The sequence below is a fragment of the Molossus molossus genome, unplaced genomic scaffold, assembly GCF_014108415.1.
Source record: "Molossus molossus isolate mMolMol1 unplaced genomic scaffold, mMolMol1.p scaffold_m16_p_12, whole genome shotgun sequence".
Classification (NCBI taxonomy): Eukaryota; Metazoa; Chordata; class Mammalia; order Chiroptera; family Molossidae; genus Molossus; species Molossus molossus.
In genome coordinates, this window is record NW_023425347.1 from 81,083,500 (window position 1) to 81,099,672 (window position 16,173).

General features: G+C 52.5%; 1 protein-coding gene across 1 annotated transcript in view; it reads left to right on the forward strand.

Annotated features, from left to right (window-relative positions):
- CSMD2 (CUB and Sushi multiple domains 2) overlaps positions 1-16,173 on the forward strand; it is a 558,434-nt gene that overhangs the window by 460,605 nt on the left and 81,656 nt on the right. Inside the window, exons 33-37 of the mRNA XM_036256013.1 lie at positions 8,361-8,456; positions 9,578-9,781; positions 10,113-10,237; positions 11,389-11,485; positions 12,967-13,071. Coding sequence (XP_036111906.1) covers positions 8,361-8,456; positions 9,578-9,781; positions 10,113-10,237; positions 11,389-11,485; positions 12,967-13,071 — 627 coding nt within the window. The remainder of the gene's footprint in view (positions 1-8,360; positions 8,457-9,577; positions 9,782-10,112; positions 10,238-11,388; positions 11,486-12,966; positions 13,072-16,173) is intronic.

Here is a 16,173-nt window from a genome sequence, read left to right on the forward strand (position 1 = left end):
ATTTTTTATTTGTGAATCTGCTTGTGAATTAATTTTTCTCTTGGCATTTATTGTCTTTTATTTAGTAGAGCACCATATTATTATAAGCTATGTATAGTATATGCTATAAAAAACCTTTTGTCTATATCATATGCTATGAAAAGCCTTCCCCTTTCATTTGCCATTTAATTTTCTTCAGGGTGTGTTTTAATGTCAGAAAATTTTAACTTCCTATGATATAAAATCTATCAGTGTTTTTCTTTCATGATTTCCTTCTTTACTTCCATGCTGATGAAATAAATATTCCTCTGGGTTTTCTTTTACTTTTCAGTTTTGTTGTTTTGCTTTATTAACTTTGGACTTTATTTTCACATATTATTTGATATAGGAAATATAATCATACTCTTTCAAATTTAGTTAATCAGGTGTCCCGACAGAATTTTCAAAATGCCAAATTTACATGTACTACATTTTTATGAAGGAAAGGGTATGTTTCTAGACTTTTTATCTATTTCCTCTAAGTGTCTGTTTATTCTTAGATCAATATCAAAAAGCTTTAATTATTGTAACATTACAAGAATGTTTCATGCTATCATGATTTTAAACATGAGGTAAGATAAGTCCCCACAGACCTTCTTTGTTTTGAATTTTTATTAACTTTTCTTGCTTAATTTTTGCCTCCAGATAAATTTTAGAAATATCAAGTTTTTAAAAACTGCACTGGAATTTTCATTGGAATCCATTTCACTTACAGATTAATCAGAGAACTCATCTTTATAATAGGAATTCTTCCCATTCAGGAACAAGATGGGTGTCTGCATTTATTTATCTCTTGTAACCTTTGGGAAGGTGCTATAATTTTCATTTAGGCCGTACACATTCTTTGTTAAATTTTTCCCTAGATATGTCATGGCATTTTTGTTGCTACTGTAAATGGGACTCCCCATGTTATATTTTCTAGTTGGTCTTTGCCAGTGTGTTAGAAGACTGGCGTTTTTGGTGTGTTCATTTTGTAAAGTCATTGAGCCCTCCAAAACAATGCCAACCGTCCGCTGATTTTCCTGGGTCCTTTAGGCAAGAAGTAATATTGTCTGCAGATAAACTTGTCTCATTATTTCATTTCTTCCTTTTCAGTGGTTTTTCTCTTACTTTCTCCCCTGGTTATGGGTCTGTTCCAGTAGCTTACTTTGTTATTAATGCTGATGTTTTATATGTTAGTAAAAAAATCCATTTTGTAATTATTTTAAATTTAGCAACATTGCTTATATTATAATGTACTTTGATGTTACTTAATCTCCTTTCTGTTCCTGGTTCTGTCTCCTGCCCTTGCGGTGGGGAATGCTGTGTCCATGTTCCCCCTTTTACTCGGCGGGACCAGAGGTTCAGTGATTGTTTTGTTTCATTTTATTTTTTACTACACTACTTCCCCATTCTTCTGCTGGGTTTATTATTTCCTAATTAATTAACCTCTGCCTTTGCTTCATGATGTCTCCCCCCTTTGTTGCTTCAGATCATTTCTTCTTGGTCTGAGTCTTGAACTGAGAGCTGTGTTTGTTTTCTCTGTGTAAGAAAGAGCATGTTTACAGCGACACAGTCACCTCTGAGCGTAGTTCTGGTTTCAAGTCATCAATTGTGATATGTACTGTTTTCATCGTCATTACTTTCTAAATAATTCATGATCCAGTTTTACTCTTTTTTCCCAGGAGTTGTTTAAGAATGTTTCTCCCTCCCCGCTACCGCTGCTGGATTTTGTTCTTGTTACATTTCTGTTGTTTTCTGTTTTTTTGTCATGTGGTTAGAGAATGTAGTTTGTACTTTGGGGATTAAATGAGATCCTCTCAGTAGCCAAGGACATGTTTTTAAATTCCCCCCAGTGTCTGAGAAGAATGCAGGTTCTCTGCAGGGTCCAGATGCCTGTCAGAGAAGGGCAAGCTCAGGCCCTGCACCCTCTCCTCCTGCTCTCACCTGAGCTCCCCTGCACCCTCTCCTCCTGCTCTCTCACCTGAGCTCCCCTGCACCCTCTCCTCCTGCTCTCACCTGAGCTCCCCCTGCAGCTTATCCTCCTTCTGACCTGAGCTCCCCTGCACCCTCTCCTCCTGCTCTCACCTGAGCTCCCCCTGCAGCTTATCCTCCTTCTGACCTGAGCTCCCCTGCACCCTCTCCTCCTGCTCTCTCACCTGAGCTCCCCTGCACCCTCTCCTCAGCTCTCACCTGAGCTCCCCTGCAGCTTATCCTCCTTCTGACCTGAGCTCTCCTGCACCCTCTCCTCCTGCTCTCTCACCTGAGCCCCCTGCACCCTCTCCTCCTGCTCTCACCTGAGCTCCCCTGCACCCTCTCCTCCTGCTCTCTCACCTGAGCTTCCCTGCACCCTCTCCTCCTGCTCTCTCACCTGAGCTCCCCTGCACCCTCTCCTCAGCTCTCACCTGAGCTCCCCTGCAGCTTATCCTCCTTCTGACCTGAGCTCCCCTGCACCCTCTCCTCCTGCTCTCTCACCTGAGCCCCCCTGCACCCTCTCCTCCTGCTCCCTCACCTGAGCTCCCCTGCACCCTCTCCGTCTGCTCTCACCTGAGCCTCCCTGCACCCTCTCCTCCTGCTCTCTCACCTGAGCTCCCCTGCACCCTCTCCTCCTGCTCTCACCTGAGCTCCCCTGCACCCTCTCCTCCTGCTCTCACCTGAGCTCCCCTGCACCCTCTCCTCCTGCTCTCACCTGAGCTCCCCTGCACCCTCTCCTCCTGCTCCCTCACCTGAGCTCCCCTGCACCCTCTCCTCAGCTCTCACCTGAGCTCCCCTGCAGCTTATCCTCCTTCTGACCTGAGCTCTCCTGCACCCTCTCCTCCTGCTCTCTCACCTGAGCCCCCCTGCACCCTCTCCTCCTGCTCTCACCTGAGCTCCCCTGCACCCTCTCCTCCTGCTCTCTCACCTGAGCTCCCCTGCACCCTCTCCTCCTGCTCTCTCACCTGAGCTTCCCTGCACCCTCTCCTCCTGCTCTCTCACCTGAGCTCCCCTGCACCCTCTCCTCCTGCTCCCTCACCTGAGCTCCCCTGCACCCTCTCCTCAGCTCTCACCTGAGCTCCCCTGCAGCTTATCCTCCTTCTGACCTGAGCTCCCCTGCACCCTCTCCTCCTGCTCTCACCTGAGCCCCCCTGCACCCTCTCCGTCTGCTCTCACCTGAGCCTCCCTGCACCCTCTCCTCCTGCTCTCTCACCTGAGCTTCCCTGCACCCTCTCCTCCTGCTCTCTCACCTGAGCTTCCCTGCACCCTCTCCTCCTGCTCTCTCACCTGAGCTCCCCTGCACCCTCTCCTCAGCTCTCACCTGAGCTCCCCTGCAGCTTATCCTCCTTCTGACCTGAGCTCTCCTGCACCCTCTCCTCCTGCTCTCTCACCTGAGCCCCCCTGCACCCTCTCCTCCTGCTCTCACCTGAGCCCCCCTGCACCCTCTCCGTCTGCTCTCACCTGAGCCTCCCTGCACCCTCTCCTCCTGCTCTCTCACCTGAGCTCCCCTGCACCCTCTCCTCCTGCTCTCACCTGAGCTCCCCTGCACCCTCTCCTCCTGCTCTCACCTGAGCTCCCCTGCACCCTCTCCTCCTGCTCTCACCTGAGCTCCCCTGCACCCTCTCCTCCTGCTCCCTCACCTGAGCTCCCCTGCACCCTCTCCTCAGCTCTCACCTGAGCTCCCCTGCAGCTTATCCTCCTTCTGACCTGAGCTCTCCTGCACCCTCTCCTCCTGCTCTCTCACCTGAGCCCCCCTGCACCCTCTCCTCCTGCTCTCACCTGAGCTCCCCTGCACCCTCTCCTCCTGCTCTCTCACCTGAGCTCCCCTGCACCCTCTCCTCCTGCTCTCTCACCTGAGCTTCCCTGCACCCTCTCCTCCTGCTCTCTCACCTGAGCTCCCCTGCACCCTCTCCTCCTGCTCCCTCACCTGAGCTCCCCTGCACCCTCTCCTCAGCTCTCACCTGAGCTCCCCTGCAGCTTATCCTCCTTCTGACCTGAGCTCCCCTGCACCCTCTCCTCCTGCTCTCACCTGAGCCCCCCTGCACCCTCTCCGTCTGCTCTCACCTGAGCCTCCCTGCACCCTCTCCTCCTGCTCTCTCACCTGAGCTTCCCTGCACCCTCTCCTCCTGCTCTCTCACCTGAGCCCCCCTGCACCCTCTCCTCCTGCTCTCACCTGAGCCCCCCTGCACCCTCTCCGTCTGCTCTCACCTGAGCCTCCCTGCACCCTCTCCTCCTGCTCTCTCACCTGAGCTCCCCTGCACCCTCTCCTCCTGCTCTCACCTGAGCCCCCCCTGCACCCTCTCCGTCTGCTCTCACCTGAGCCTCCCTGCACCCTCTCCTCCTGCTCTCTCACCTGAGCTCCCCTGCACCCTCTCCTCCTGCTCCCTCACCTGAGCCCCCCTGCACCCTCTCCTCCTGCTCCCTCACCTGAGCCCCCCTGCACCCTCTCCTCCTGCTCCCTCACCTGAGCCCCCCTGCACCCTCTCCTCCTGCTCCCTCACCTGAGCTCCCCTGCACCCTCTCCCCCTGCTCCCTCACCTGAGCTCCCCTGCACCCTCTCCCCCTGCTCTCACCTGAGCTCCCCTGCACCCTCTCCTCCTGCTCCCTCACCTGAGCTCCCCTGCACCCTCTCCTCCTGCTCCCTCACCTGAGCTCCCCTGCACCCTCTCCTCCTGCTCTCACCTGAGCTCCCCTGCACCCTCTCCTCCTGTTCTCTCACCTGAGCTCCCCTGCACCCTCTCCTCCTGCTCTCTCACCTGAGCTCCCCTGCACCCTCTCCTCCTGCTCCCTCACCTGAGCTCCCCTGCACCCTCTCCTCCTGCTCCCTCACCTGAGCTCCCCTGCACCCTCTCCTCCTGCTCTCACCTGAGCTCCCCTGCACCCTCTCCTCCTGTTCTCTCACCTGAGCTCCCCTGCACCCTCTCCTCCTGCTCTCTCACCTGAGCTCCCCTGCACCCTCTCCTCCTGCTCCCTCACCTGAGCTTTCCCACTTCCTCCGAGGTGCCTACAAGCACAACACTTGACCACTCTGAGCTTCAGTTTGTTTCCTCATCTGTAAAATGCAGAGAGTAAAAGTTCTACCTCCTAGTGTTATTATTGGGATTAAATGAGCTTTGTAATAGCAATTAAATCAGTCTTACTCAATTTTATATTTCAAATCCATTATGTCAATGGTTTTCCAATAGATGATTTTTCTGCACCACCACCCCACACATTCACACCCAACTGCAAGTGGAAGTCAGTATCTCTTGAGGTAGGATTCTTTCTCAAAATCTCTTTATAGATAAATAGATAGTTAGATAGACAGATAGATAAAGGTATAAACAGGTATAGAAGTATATGTATAGGTACAGGTAGAGAGAAATAGGCATATATACATTTAGAACTTACAGATGTAAATATGGATATAGATATGGTTGTAGATGTAGATATATAGGACCAATAGAAACAGGATAGATAGATGATAGATAGATAGATAGATAGATAGATAGATAGATAGATGATAGATAGATAGATAGATGATAGATAGGACCTATAGATATCAGCATCAGTATACTCAGATCATATCTTAATCCTCATTTGGAGAAACATTGATGATGAGCCACTGGTGCTGATGGGACTGAAGTGTGTCCCAGTCCCTCATGTGTACTGAGGCGGGAGAAAGCTTAAGGACCACTACTCAGCAATCTTCATTTTGTCTCTCTCGTTGACACAGCAGTGATTGAGAAGGTCCTGTGAAAGTATCTCCCGTACCGTTGTGACATTTTGTTGTCTTCTTGTGTTCCCAACAATTTTTGGATCTGTGTTTGCCCAATGATCTTTCTTCATTTTCTCTGAGAGCCTTCCTTTTAGGAGGAAGTTTGCTTACTGATTTTATAAGTGAAACATCTGATCTGCAACCTGTCAACTTGTTTTGTTCTTTCTGGGTTTCTATTTGTTTTTGCTTTGATTTTGCCTCCTCCCTTTTCTCTTCATACCAGGCCTGGCTGTAATTTCCATGGGATATATATATTTGGACTTTTCTACTCATGTTATTAGTAGTTATTTCTAAGTTGTGGACTTCTTCCCCAAGAACAAGTTTTTACATTTGCATTTAGTTTCGTTACCTATTCACAATAACTATTTGGGTTTTATTATACCTTCCAGGTGGTCTCTATCCCTGAAAGTGTTTGATTTCCTTCCTTTCATTCATCGTTTTTAGTAGGGCTCATAACTGCAGTACTTTCAGTCACCTTGCATGTATGAGAATGAATTTCCTTTGACATCTTATATAAATGGGAGCTTGATTGTAAATCAAGTTATGGGTCACAAACATTTTCTTTCAAAACTGGAGTATCTGTTTCCCTCTATTCCAACAGCTACTATTACAGACGAGTCAGAGTCCAACTGATTCTTTATCTTGTAGGTAACCTGTGCTTTTCTCTCTAAATGACTTTCATATTGTTTCCTAATCTGTAAAATCAAAAGGCCGACCGGGATGTGTTGTGGTGGAAACTGCTCCCATTCATTAGATCTGGTACTTTATGAACCAATTCAGTCTGAGCCGTATGTCTCTCTGAAGCTTAAGAAAGAAGATGACCTTCCTAAGTTATTTTTTTCTCCTTCAATTTCTCTCTCTCTCTAGAATTCTTGACATATGCATATTGAAGTTTTTTCATCTGTCTTCCATGTCACTCATCATTTCTCTCATTATTTTAATTTCTTTATCCTTTTCCTGTGGATTCCGGGAGAATTTCCCAAATTTAATCTCAATGTCACTGTTCAATTTCTGCAGAATCCAGCTGCCATATACGAGCACTTCTCATCTCTTTGAAGCCTTTATTAATCTCGGCTCTTGCCTTTGACATGCCTCCCTCCTCTGACATCAGAGGTGCAGTGTTGGATTTAATCTTGTGGCGGTCATGATTGACAGCCTTCTGAGATTTTGCCTGCTCCCTGCTGCAGTTCACATACACATGTTTGCCTTGGTTTCTCAGAGTGGTTTCCTCCCTTAAAACTTTGAAAATTTTTCTTATGCCCAGTGATTTTACTACGGTCTTACTTAGCCATGGAGAGGGGGTCTGCGTGTGTCCCAGAATGGAAGAGCAGACAGGTTCTGCAGGAGGTTACGGGGTCCGCACCCACATATGTCAGGAGAGATGATAGGAGGAAGGAAAGTTGAGTTTTGTTCTGCTCAATCCATTGAGAGGAGGGGTAGAGATAACAAGGAGATGCTTTGTCTTTGTGAGTTTTGTTTTTTGCTGTGGCAGCCAAGAGTTAGCTGGGGCAGTGGCTCCTAGCGGGCTCAGCCATCTGGGACCCACGTAAGCCTAAGTGTGCTGTGCAAAAGGCTGTCCACTCCCCGTGGCCAGCAGCATCCCGTCGGCTTTCTGCAGGCACGGGTGGGCCCCGGGTGGCCTCCTATGGCTTCTGGGCTGATTCCTACCCCAACCCTCACTGTCATGGAAATGTAGCCTGGCTTTCCATCACCCCACGTTCCTCCTGTTGGTGGAGTAAGCAGCCATTCTCAGGGGCCCTCAGGCTTCAGAGGGCGCCATGCCGAGTGGCTCTGCCAAGCCTGCCACCCCCCACCCCCTGTTCCCTCGGCTTCCGCAGGAAGGTGATGATGGCTGAGACTGCGCTTCCTGGCGCAGGTCCGGTGGCGCTGTCTTGACTCCCACGTGGACCACATCGAGCAGCAGAGACACCTGACTCCTCTGATAGAAAGGCTGTCAGGCTGCCCTATGCCCACCCAGGTTTTCACAGTCTGTGTGTTATTGGTTAGGTGACAATATGCCCTGCTTTGCCCGGGACGGTCCCAGCTGTCACTTGGTTGTCCCAGCATAATTATTAATAGCATGCCCTTTTCGTCTCAGAAGTGTCCTAGTGTGAGCAATAAAGGCTACGATCTCTCTGGCTACTGACCCTTTCACAGAGCATCTGGGAAAGGCCCGTTCCTCTCAAAAGATCCCAGCGCCCTCCTTCCCCGAAGCTGGTGCTGCCGCTTCTGGCGGGCCCAGGGCAGCTTTCCCAGGAAGCAGTCGGTTTGGTGATGGCCCTTGTCCTCATCCCTGGGGCCACCGCCCTCCAGAAGCTTTGCCTCTCGAGGCAGGTCATTTAATCATCCTGACCCTCGCTTTCCTGATCTGTTAACTGGGAGTACTGAACTCTTGTCATGCCAACCTCGCACTGACTGTGGGTCAAGATAAGACCCTGGATGCTAAAGCCTTCTGCCAACTTCAGACTGAAAGGTGCAGTAAAAATGTGCGGATTCATTTCAGGAGGACCGGGGATGTGGAGGGAAAGCTGAGAGGTGCGGGCAGCCCCTCCTTCCTGGCCGGGATTTTAGCCACAGGGCCCAACCGCTGGCCTCACTGTCTTCCTCTCCTCCTCACCCCTTATCTCGGCAGGGGAATCGCTGCCCTTGGCCACCTCCAATCAAGTCCTCATTAAGTTCAGTGCCAAAGGCCAAGCACCAGCCAGAGGCTTCCACTTTGTCTACCAAGGTATGCGGGATGTGGGCACGGGCGGGGCCACGGCCGGCTCAGTGTGTCTGTGACTCGGTGACCGTGACCGAAGGAACAGCGACCTTTGCCCTTAGTCTGAGCTTCCTCCTCAGGGTATGTGGGGTAGTTACCAGTTTGTGGGGCACTTCCTTGAAATTCAGTTGAATTGTATACATTTATTTAGTCAACAGACAGTTCTTGGACCCAACAGCATGTTGACTGAGGGGAGAAATCAGACATGAGAAAGGAATTCTGTCCCCACACTGTCTGCCACAGCCCAGCGCCCCGCCCCTTTCCTTGGCCATCCGTCCGCTGTGGAGCTTGGCCATAGGGCCCAGGAGAGGTGTGGGGGAGACACAGGCCTGGCGTGAGGGGCATGGGCTTGGATGCCGGCTCTGCCACTTTCCACCTGGGCGCAGACACGCACTCTGAGCCCCAGGGTGCGGCCCTGTTCAGCGAGGGTCACACTACTCAGAGTCAGAGGGGCTGGCAGCAAGCAGGTCGGCAGCGTTTGCTCCTTGGTACTGGCCCCGAGAGGCAGTCCTGGCGCATCCTGCCCTTCGCCTGCAGGCCCAGCCTCTCCTTGCCCGGGCCAATGCCCACTTTGTAGGGCCCGGTCTACGTGTGGTTTTCTCATCCACTGCCCAAGAGCACATTCCCTGTGCAGGGGGAGTCCTGCCTCGGCCGGCGCGGATCTGGGGCCTGGGTTACAAGGTCCTGTCTGCCATGCGGGTAGGGGGAGAGGACACCAGGTCAGGGAGATCACAGCGCTGGGAGGTCTTACAGCACCTGGGAGAAGAGGCCGAAAGCAGGGTGAAGGCCCTGAAAGGGAGGAAGGAGGGCACGTGGCACCCTGATGGCTGGGAAGGCCCGGACCACAGCTAGGCCTGAAGCCTGGGCCGGGGCTCCCGCTGCCCCGGGGTGTCCAGAAGGTGTGCTGCAGGTCCCTCTTTATCTCAGCCAGCCGGTCTCGTCCCGGGGCCCTGCCCGGCCCTCACGGAAAGTGCCCGGAGCCTCTCAGGGCCCCTCCAGGCTGTCAGTCCAGCCCGGTGTGTCCGTCCATGCCCAGGCCGGTTTCTAGAGGGGACAGGCCTGCCCCTCAGTGCCCTTGTGCCCTGCAGCGGTGCCCCGAACCAGCGCCACGCAGTGCAGCTCGGTGCCGGAACCCCGCTATGGCAAGAGACTGGGCAGCGACTTCTCGGTGGGGGCCGTCGTCCGCTTCGAGTGCAGTTCCGGCTATGCCCTGCAGGGGTCGCCAGAGATCGAGTGCCTCCCTGTCCCCGGGGCCCTGGCCCAGTGGAATGTCTCCGCGCCCACGTGTGTGGGTGAGTACCTACCAGCCAGGACTGGGGGAGGGGTGCCGGCAAACTCCCCTTCTCCCTGGGGGGGCAGCAAGACCCGGCAGCCCCCGGACACACAGCAGCCCCTGCCTGCCAGCCTAACCTGTGTAGGGGGTTAGTGAAGCCACTGGAGGGGGGCTGCTGGGGTTGGGGGAACATGTCCGAAGGGAGGTGCATGGGTCCAGGCCCCTGAGGAGGGTCGCACGGGGAGGCGTCGGGGAGAGCAGGGGCAGCAGTCCGCGCTGCTGGGGAGCCCTGAGAAAGGAGGGTAGGGGAGGTTCCCTGGCGATCGGCTGACCGGGGCTGCCCCCCGCAGTGCCCTGCGGAGGCAACCTCACGGAGCGCAGGGGTACCATCCTGTCCCCCGGCTTCCCCGAGCCCTACCTCAACAGCCTCAACTGCGTGTGGAAGATCGTGGTTCCCGAAGGCGCTGGCATCCAGGTATGGACGAGAGGCAGGCGGGGGAAGAGACATAGCCCTGAGCCTGCCCTCCAGGCCGAGTGTGGGACTGAGCCCCCAAACAGAAACGCAAATAGCTCGTGGCCCAGGAGCTTCGAGGGCCTGAGGAGAGAGCCAGGTAACTCAGCACGGAGGAGGCTGGTCCCTGGCTCGGCCCCCGGGCAGGCCGGAGATGGCGGTGGGCCAGGAGCTGGAATGCAGAGATTGGGGGGGCGTCATAGGGAGTATTTTTCAAATGGCTTGAAGGGTTGGTTGTGTGTTGTGTTGTGTTGTTTTGTTTCTGTTGTTGTTAATCCTCACCTGAGGATATTTTTCCATTGATTCTTAGAGAGAGTGGAGGGAGGGGGAGCGAGAGAGACATTGATGTGAGAGAGAGACATCAATCGGCTGCCTCCCCAACGACCCCAGCCAGGCCGGGAATTGAACCCACAACCCAGATAAGTGCCCTCGACCAGGAATCAAACCTGTGACCCTTTGGTCCATGGGCCAACGCTCTAACCACTGATCACACCAGCCAGGGTGGTTCGTGTGTTTTTTTCTTGAGTGTGGAGGATAAAAGAGAGGGCATTGCAGGTAAGGGGAAGGAGCAAACCAAGAAGCACAGACAAAACTCCAGGCACGCTCCTCGGGTGTCACACTTGCTGCCCAAACCATAGGAACAGAATTAGGGCCATAACAGGTGCCCCACGATCAAAGCCAAGTGGAGGAGGCTGCAGAACTGGTGTGGGGGCGTGGAAGAGGCCAGCGGGTAGGCAGCACGCAGGGACTTCAGGTGACGGGTCCAGCAAAGACTGGGTCACTGGCTCATCGTGGCAGGATGTCTGCACAACCCCAACGGGAAAGTGGGCAAACCCAGGCAATGTTCGAGAGACACAGAGAGGGCCAGTCACACAGATGTATTCCCACGCCCTGGCATTTTCTTCCCCCGTCCACTGCCTTATGATCGTTTCTTTCCCATGTGTCTCCCCCACTGGACAGAGAGCCCCCCAAGGGTAGAGACTTCGTCTTACTCTTGTTGGAAGGACCCAGCACAATGTAGGCCTGGAGTACGTGCGCAGTCACGGAATGAATGATCCGAAGGGAGGGAGGGTACCGGCTGTCTAACCAGCAGTCCAATCCCTCTGCCTTCCCAGATCCAAGTCATCAGCTTCGTCACAGAGCAGAATTGGGACTCCCTGGAAGTGTTTGACGGCGCCGACAACACTGTGACTATGCTGGGGAGTTTCTCAGGTGAGGTGGGACCCAGGGACCTCAGCTAAGAGGGCAGTAGTGGGCTTTGTTATTTTTTTAACTAAAGTTATTGGGGTGACATTGACTAATAACATTATATAGGTTTCAGGTGTACAATTCTACAGTACATTGTCTGCCTGTTCTACTGTGTGTTCACCACCCCAAGGCAGGTCTCCTTCCAACACATTTATCCTTTCTTTGAGATATAATTCACATGACCATAAGATTCACCATTTTATTTTATTTTATTTTATTTTATTTTATTTTATTTTATTTTATTTTATTTTTAACCCTCACTGGGGGACATACTTAGAGAGAGGAAGGATGGGGGGGAGAGAAACATCAGTGTGAGAGAGAAACATTGATGGGTGGCCTTCTGTGTGCGCCCGGACCGGAGCTGAGCTTGCATCCCAGGCATGTGCCCTGACCGGGAACCAGACCCGCAACTTCTCAGTGCGCAGGGTTATGCACAACCAGCTGAGCCACTCCGGCCAGGCTAAAGTTCACCATTTTAGAGTACAGTTGGTGAGTTTTAGTGTGTTCACAAGGTTCTACAACCATCACCACTCTCTAATCCCAGAACGTTTTCTCACCCCAAAAAGAAACCAGGTCCCCATTTGTTCCTCATTGACCCGGCCCCTATCCCCTGGCAGCCACTAACCGACTTTCCACCGCTATGGACATTTTGTATGCATGGAGTCCTACCATCCATGGCCTCTGTGTCCGGCTTCTGTCACTCGTCACCGTGCTGTAGCACAGGGAACACTTGATCGTACGACAGACCCGTTCATGTCCGCGTTCATCCACGGATGGGGGTCTGTATCTTGCCACTGGTCAGCTGATTATGAACAATACTGCTGTGAACAGCCACACGTTTCTATGGGGATGTGTGTTTTCAGTCCTCCTGGGTGTGTGCCTAGGAGTGGAGTCCCTGGGTCACTTGGTCATTCTACGTGTGACTTTCTGGAGGGAGTGACAGACTTTCTTCCAAAGCAGCCACACCATTTTCCATTCTGGTGGTGGACTTCTGAGAATGTGATGTGTGGTTGAGCCCGGTGACCAGGTCAATTACTTGGGTCTTCTAGACCCCAGAACCCATGTCTCCAAGATGTCAGAAGGAGTCCTGTGGCCCAGATAAACTGTCTACGCCGCCTGTATTGCCCGCATGAGACATGTCAGAGTCATTTGGACGATGGCTGGAAGGGAACCAAACTTGTAGGCCACCTGAGAAACTCACCGTGCTGCCAGCAGGGGGCTCTGCCTCTGCTCATTTTGCAGAAAGTCGTTTGTCTCCCTGCTTCCTTGGACGCTGGGGACCCAGCACTCCGAGGGGTGCTAATGTGTCTTGTAGTGAGTGTGATAACTGGGAACATTTACTGGCCTCGGGAGCAGAACATCTTCAGGTTGCAAAAGCAAGAGAGAGAGGGAGGAGCCCGGGGGCCGGGGAGGCGAAGCTGAGTGGTCCCTGTCTCTTGCCCTAGGAACAACCGTGCCTGCCCTTCTGAACAGCACCTCCAACCAGCTCTACCTTCATTTCTACTCGGATATCAGCGTGTCGGCGGCCGGCTTCCACTTGGAGTACAAAAGTGAGGATCCAGAGTCTCAGCTGTGTGTGGGGTCGGGGTGGGCGCTGACGGGGACCGAATACCCAGGATGAATAGGTAGGGATCATAATGGGCTGTATTTTCTCCATCCCACTTAATTAAGCCTTATCACGGACCTACATGAGATGCCTAACACTCAGGGAAGGTTCGAAACCTCCTCCAGGCTGCACAGCCAGTGGAGGCGGGATTCTCACCCAAATGTCCGTTACTCAGAAACCCGTGTGCTTCCTCTGTGTCCACACCGGGAATGGGAAGGGGCCTGGTCATGGGCATGGGCCCAGTATATAATCTGGGATCTGAGAAAATAGAGGTGATTTTTTCCTCCAATCCTAAAAAAGCTAGCCTCTCCAACCCGTTGGTCCTGTGATGCAGTTGTCTTTGGAAACGTGGGAAGGCACGGTTGGCTTGACTGTGTTTGATAGCAGGGGCCTGTGCAGATGGAAGCCCAGCTGGTGCTAGAGGCCTGATAGGGTCAGCACTGGGTATCATGCAGATGCCCAGCTGGCCTCCAAAACAAACGAGCTTTCTGCAGGTAGTTGGGAGAGTCTAGCTGGATCCCAGAATGCTCCTGGCCTGAGAGAACTGAAGAGCATACCTAGTCGGAGGGACATGGGACAGCTTGGAGCAGAGGCCATGAGGCATAGAGGATAGGCGGGGACCTCAGAGACCTCCCTCTGCAGACCTCCAAGGCTTCACTCAGCTGGTGGAGTGAAGTATCCCAGGTCCCTTAAGTAGTCCATATTTTTTTTCTTTTACCCTCCTTTCTCTGTTCTTTGCAATTTTGAATCCTTATCCAGTGTTTGAATTTGAGTCCTTAGATGTTCCTGAGAATCTTCTCTTTATTTTCTTTTTCCAGAGATATGCTTTCTTCCTAAATCTCTCTGTCATTCTACTGCCTCATGTACAGGAAGAATTCACCTCTTCTTAATTTTTTTTTCCCCGAGGGAACTGGTAGTTTTCTCAGTCACTGATGTTTCCCATGGTGGGAAAAGCTGGGAGAAACAGACGTTCCCATTAGTACTTAGAGAACGAAATTCCTAAGGACCAAGACCCTGTAGTTATATTTTTGTTTTATAGATAATGTCCAGGGTTGCAGAAGGGGAGAATCCATTGTACAGGCAAATGGTTTGGAAGGGTAGTGAAAAGTCCTGTTTACTGCTATGACTCATATTTCATGTTTATTTCATGGAAATGAGAGTAGAGCAACATGCTTTCAGAAGTAATACATTGCATGTGATTCGAAAACAGTGTTTCCTTCGTTGGGAGCATGGCTTCAATAAAAGCAAGATGTGCAACTAAGAGAACCTGGAATGGATTTCCCTCTGTCTCCCTGCTTCTCTCTCTCAGGCCTCACCTTTTCCCCACCTCACTCTCTTGCTCTGGCTTTCTCTCTCTCTCTCTCTCTCTCTCTCTCTCTCTCTCTCTCTCTTTCTCTCTCTCTCTCTCTCTCTCTCTCTCTCTCTCTCTCTCTCTCTCTCTCTCCGCTGCTCCTCCTCCTTCGGTCTCTCACTGCCTTCCCAGTAAGTCGGTCTCCAGGTACTACGTTGCAGTCACCCCCACTAAACACTGAGTTGTATTCTACTGGGCGTGCAGGCAGGAGTGGGGAGGAGCAGACAGGGTGACCGCCAAATGAATTCCATCAAAGTCCGTTTAGTGATGGTTTTAATTCTGTCCTGAAGGTCTTTTGTCGCTGCTGCTGAGATCTGTGGCCATAGACCCAAACAGCCTCCATTTCCAAGCATCCTGTTCACATTGTAAAAGCACATGTAGGACAGCAGTTGCCTGGGAAGGGCATGAGGAACTTTCTAGAGTGACAGCGATGTCCTGTAGTTTTGTGGGGGGGGTGACTTGCACAGGTGCTGACTCAGCAAAGGTGCACCTTCCACGTGTGCGTTCCATTCTGTGTAAATTTCCCTCGGAGGGAAAGCACACGTAGTTGTCTCCTGCCCCTGTGGACTGGGAGCTCTGGATGTGGAATGAGGACGCACCAGCTGCACGAGAAGACAGGACTGGGTGGCCTGGCCTAGACAGCTCTTCCCATTCCTTTTCCACAAGAGCGGGCACTGCATTCACTGGGGTCTCCAAGGAGCAGTATCTCCCAAGGGGTCTGGGATCTACCAGGAGGCCTGTCCACCAGAGATCTACCAGGAGGGCTGAGGCTGCCGTCTCCCAAACCCTCCGGACCACATAAGTGCCAGGGGTAGACCAAACCACAAAGCTTCTTAGCTCAAACACCCTCCTCTCCTTCTGCCCCCCTGGGGGAAGGACCTCTTTGGAGTAGGCTGAGAACTCGCTTCCAGCCCCCTTTGCCTCCCCGTGGTTCTTGCAGCCCCGCCCTGGAGAGGCGCACTCCGTGTCCCATCCTTCAGTACAGACGTGGGGATTTGTTTCTCGCATTCAGGCGCCGCACCTGCAGATGGGCTCCTGTGGGCACAGGACAGGCCTGAAGCCCTCCACGCGGAGATGCCGCAGTCCCGTTTGCTGTGGGAGTCCGCCAGGAAGGGGTTCAAAGAGGATAAGCATGGTTTTCAGGAGGGGAGACGGAGAGCAGGGCCAGGGTCGACGTGAGCTCATGTGGCCTCAGAATTTGGCCCCGGCCTGGGCAGACCTGGAGTCAGACTGGGTTCGATTTGTGTCCCAGCTCTGGGGCTTGCTAAGGGCAGCAGGTCCTAACATCCTCACCAGTGAAGTGGGATGTGAAGACCTTCAAGTGGACGAGACAGTGTGCCACACACTCACCGCAGCCTCGCTCATGGGCAGTGCCCGGGGGTGCTACAGGCACGGTGCTGTCGGGTGGGCAGGAGGAGGAGGGGAGGGGGAAGATGAAGAGGGGTGCCCTAGCAAAGCTCTGGGTACAGTGCTGGGATAGAATACGGACTCGACGAACACAGACTGGATTTGAAAAGTCAAGGAAGGAGAGTGTAGCGGGAGCATTTGAGAACCTGTAGAGATTTTGAAAAGGACCAGGGCAAGGGACAAAGGTCCGAGAATGTCAGCATGAGAATTTGAGATTCCATATAACAGGTGATGGGGACCCTCTTCAGATTGCGGAACAAGGAAGTCCCGGGATTCAAGGAAAGAAAT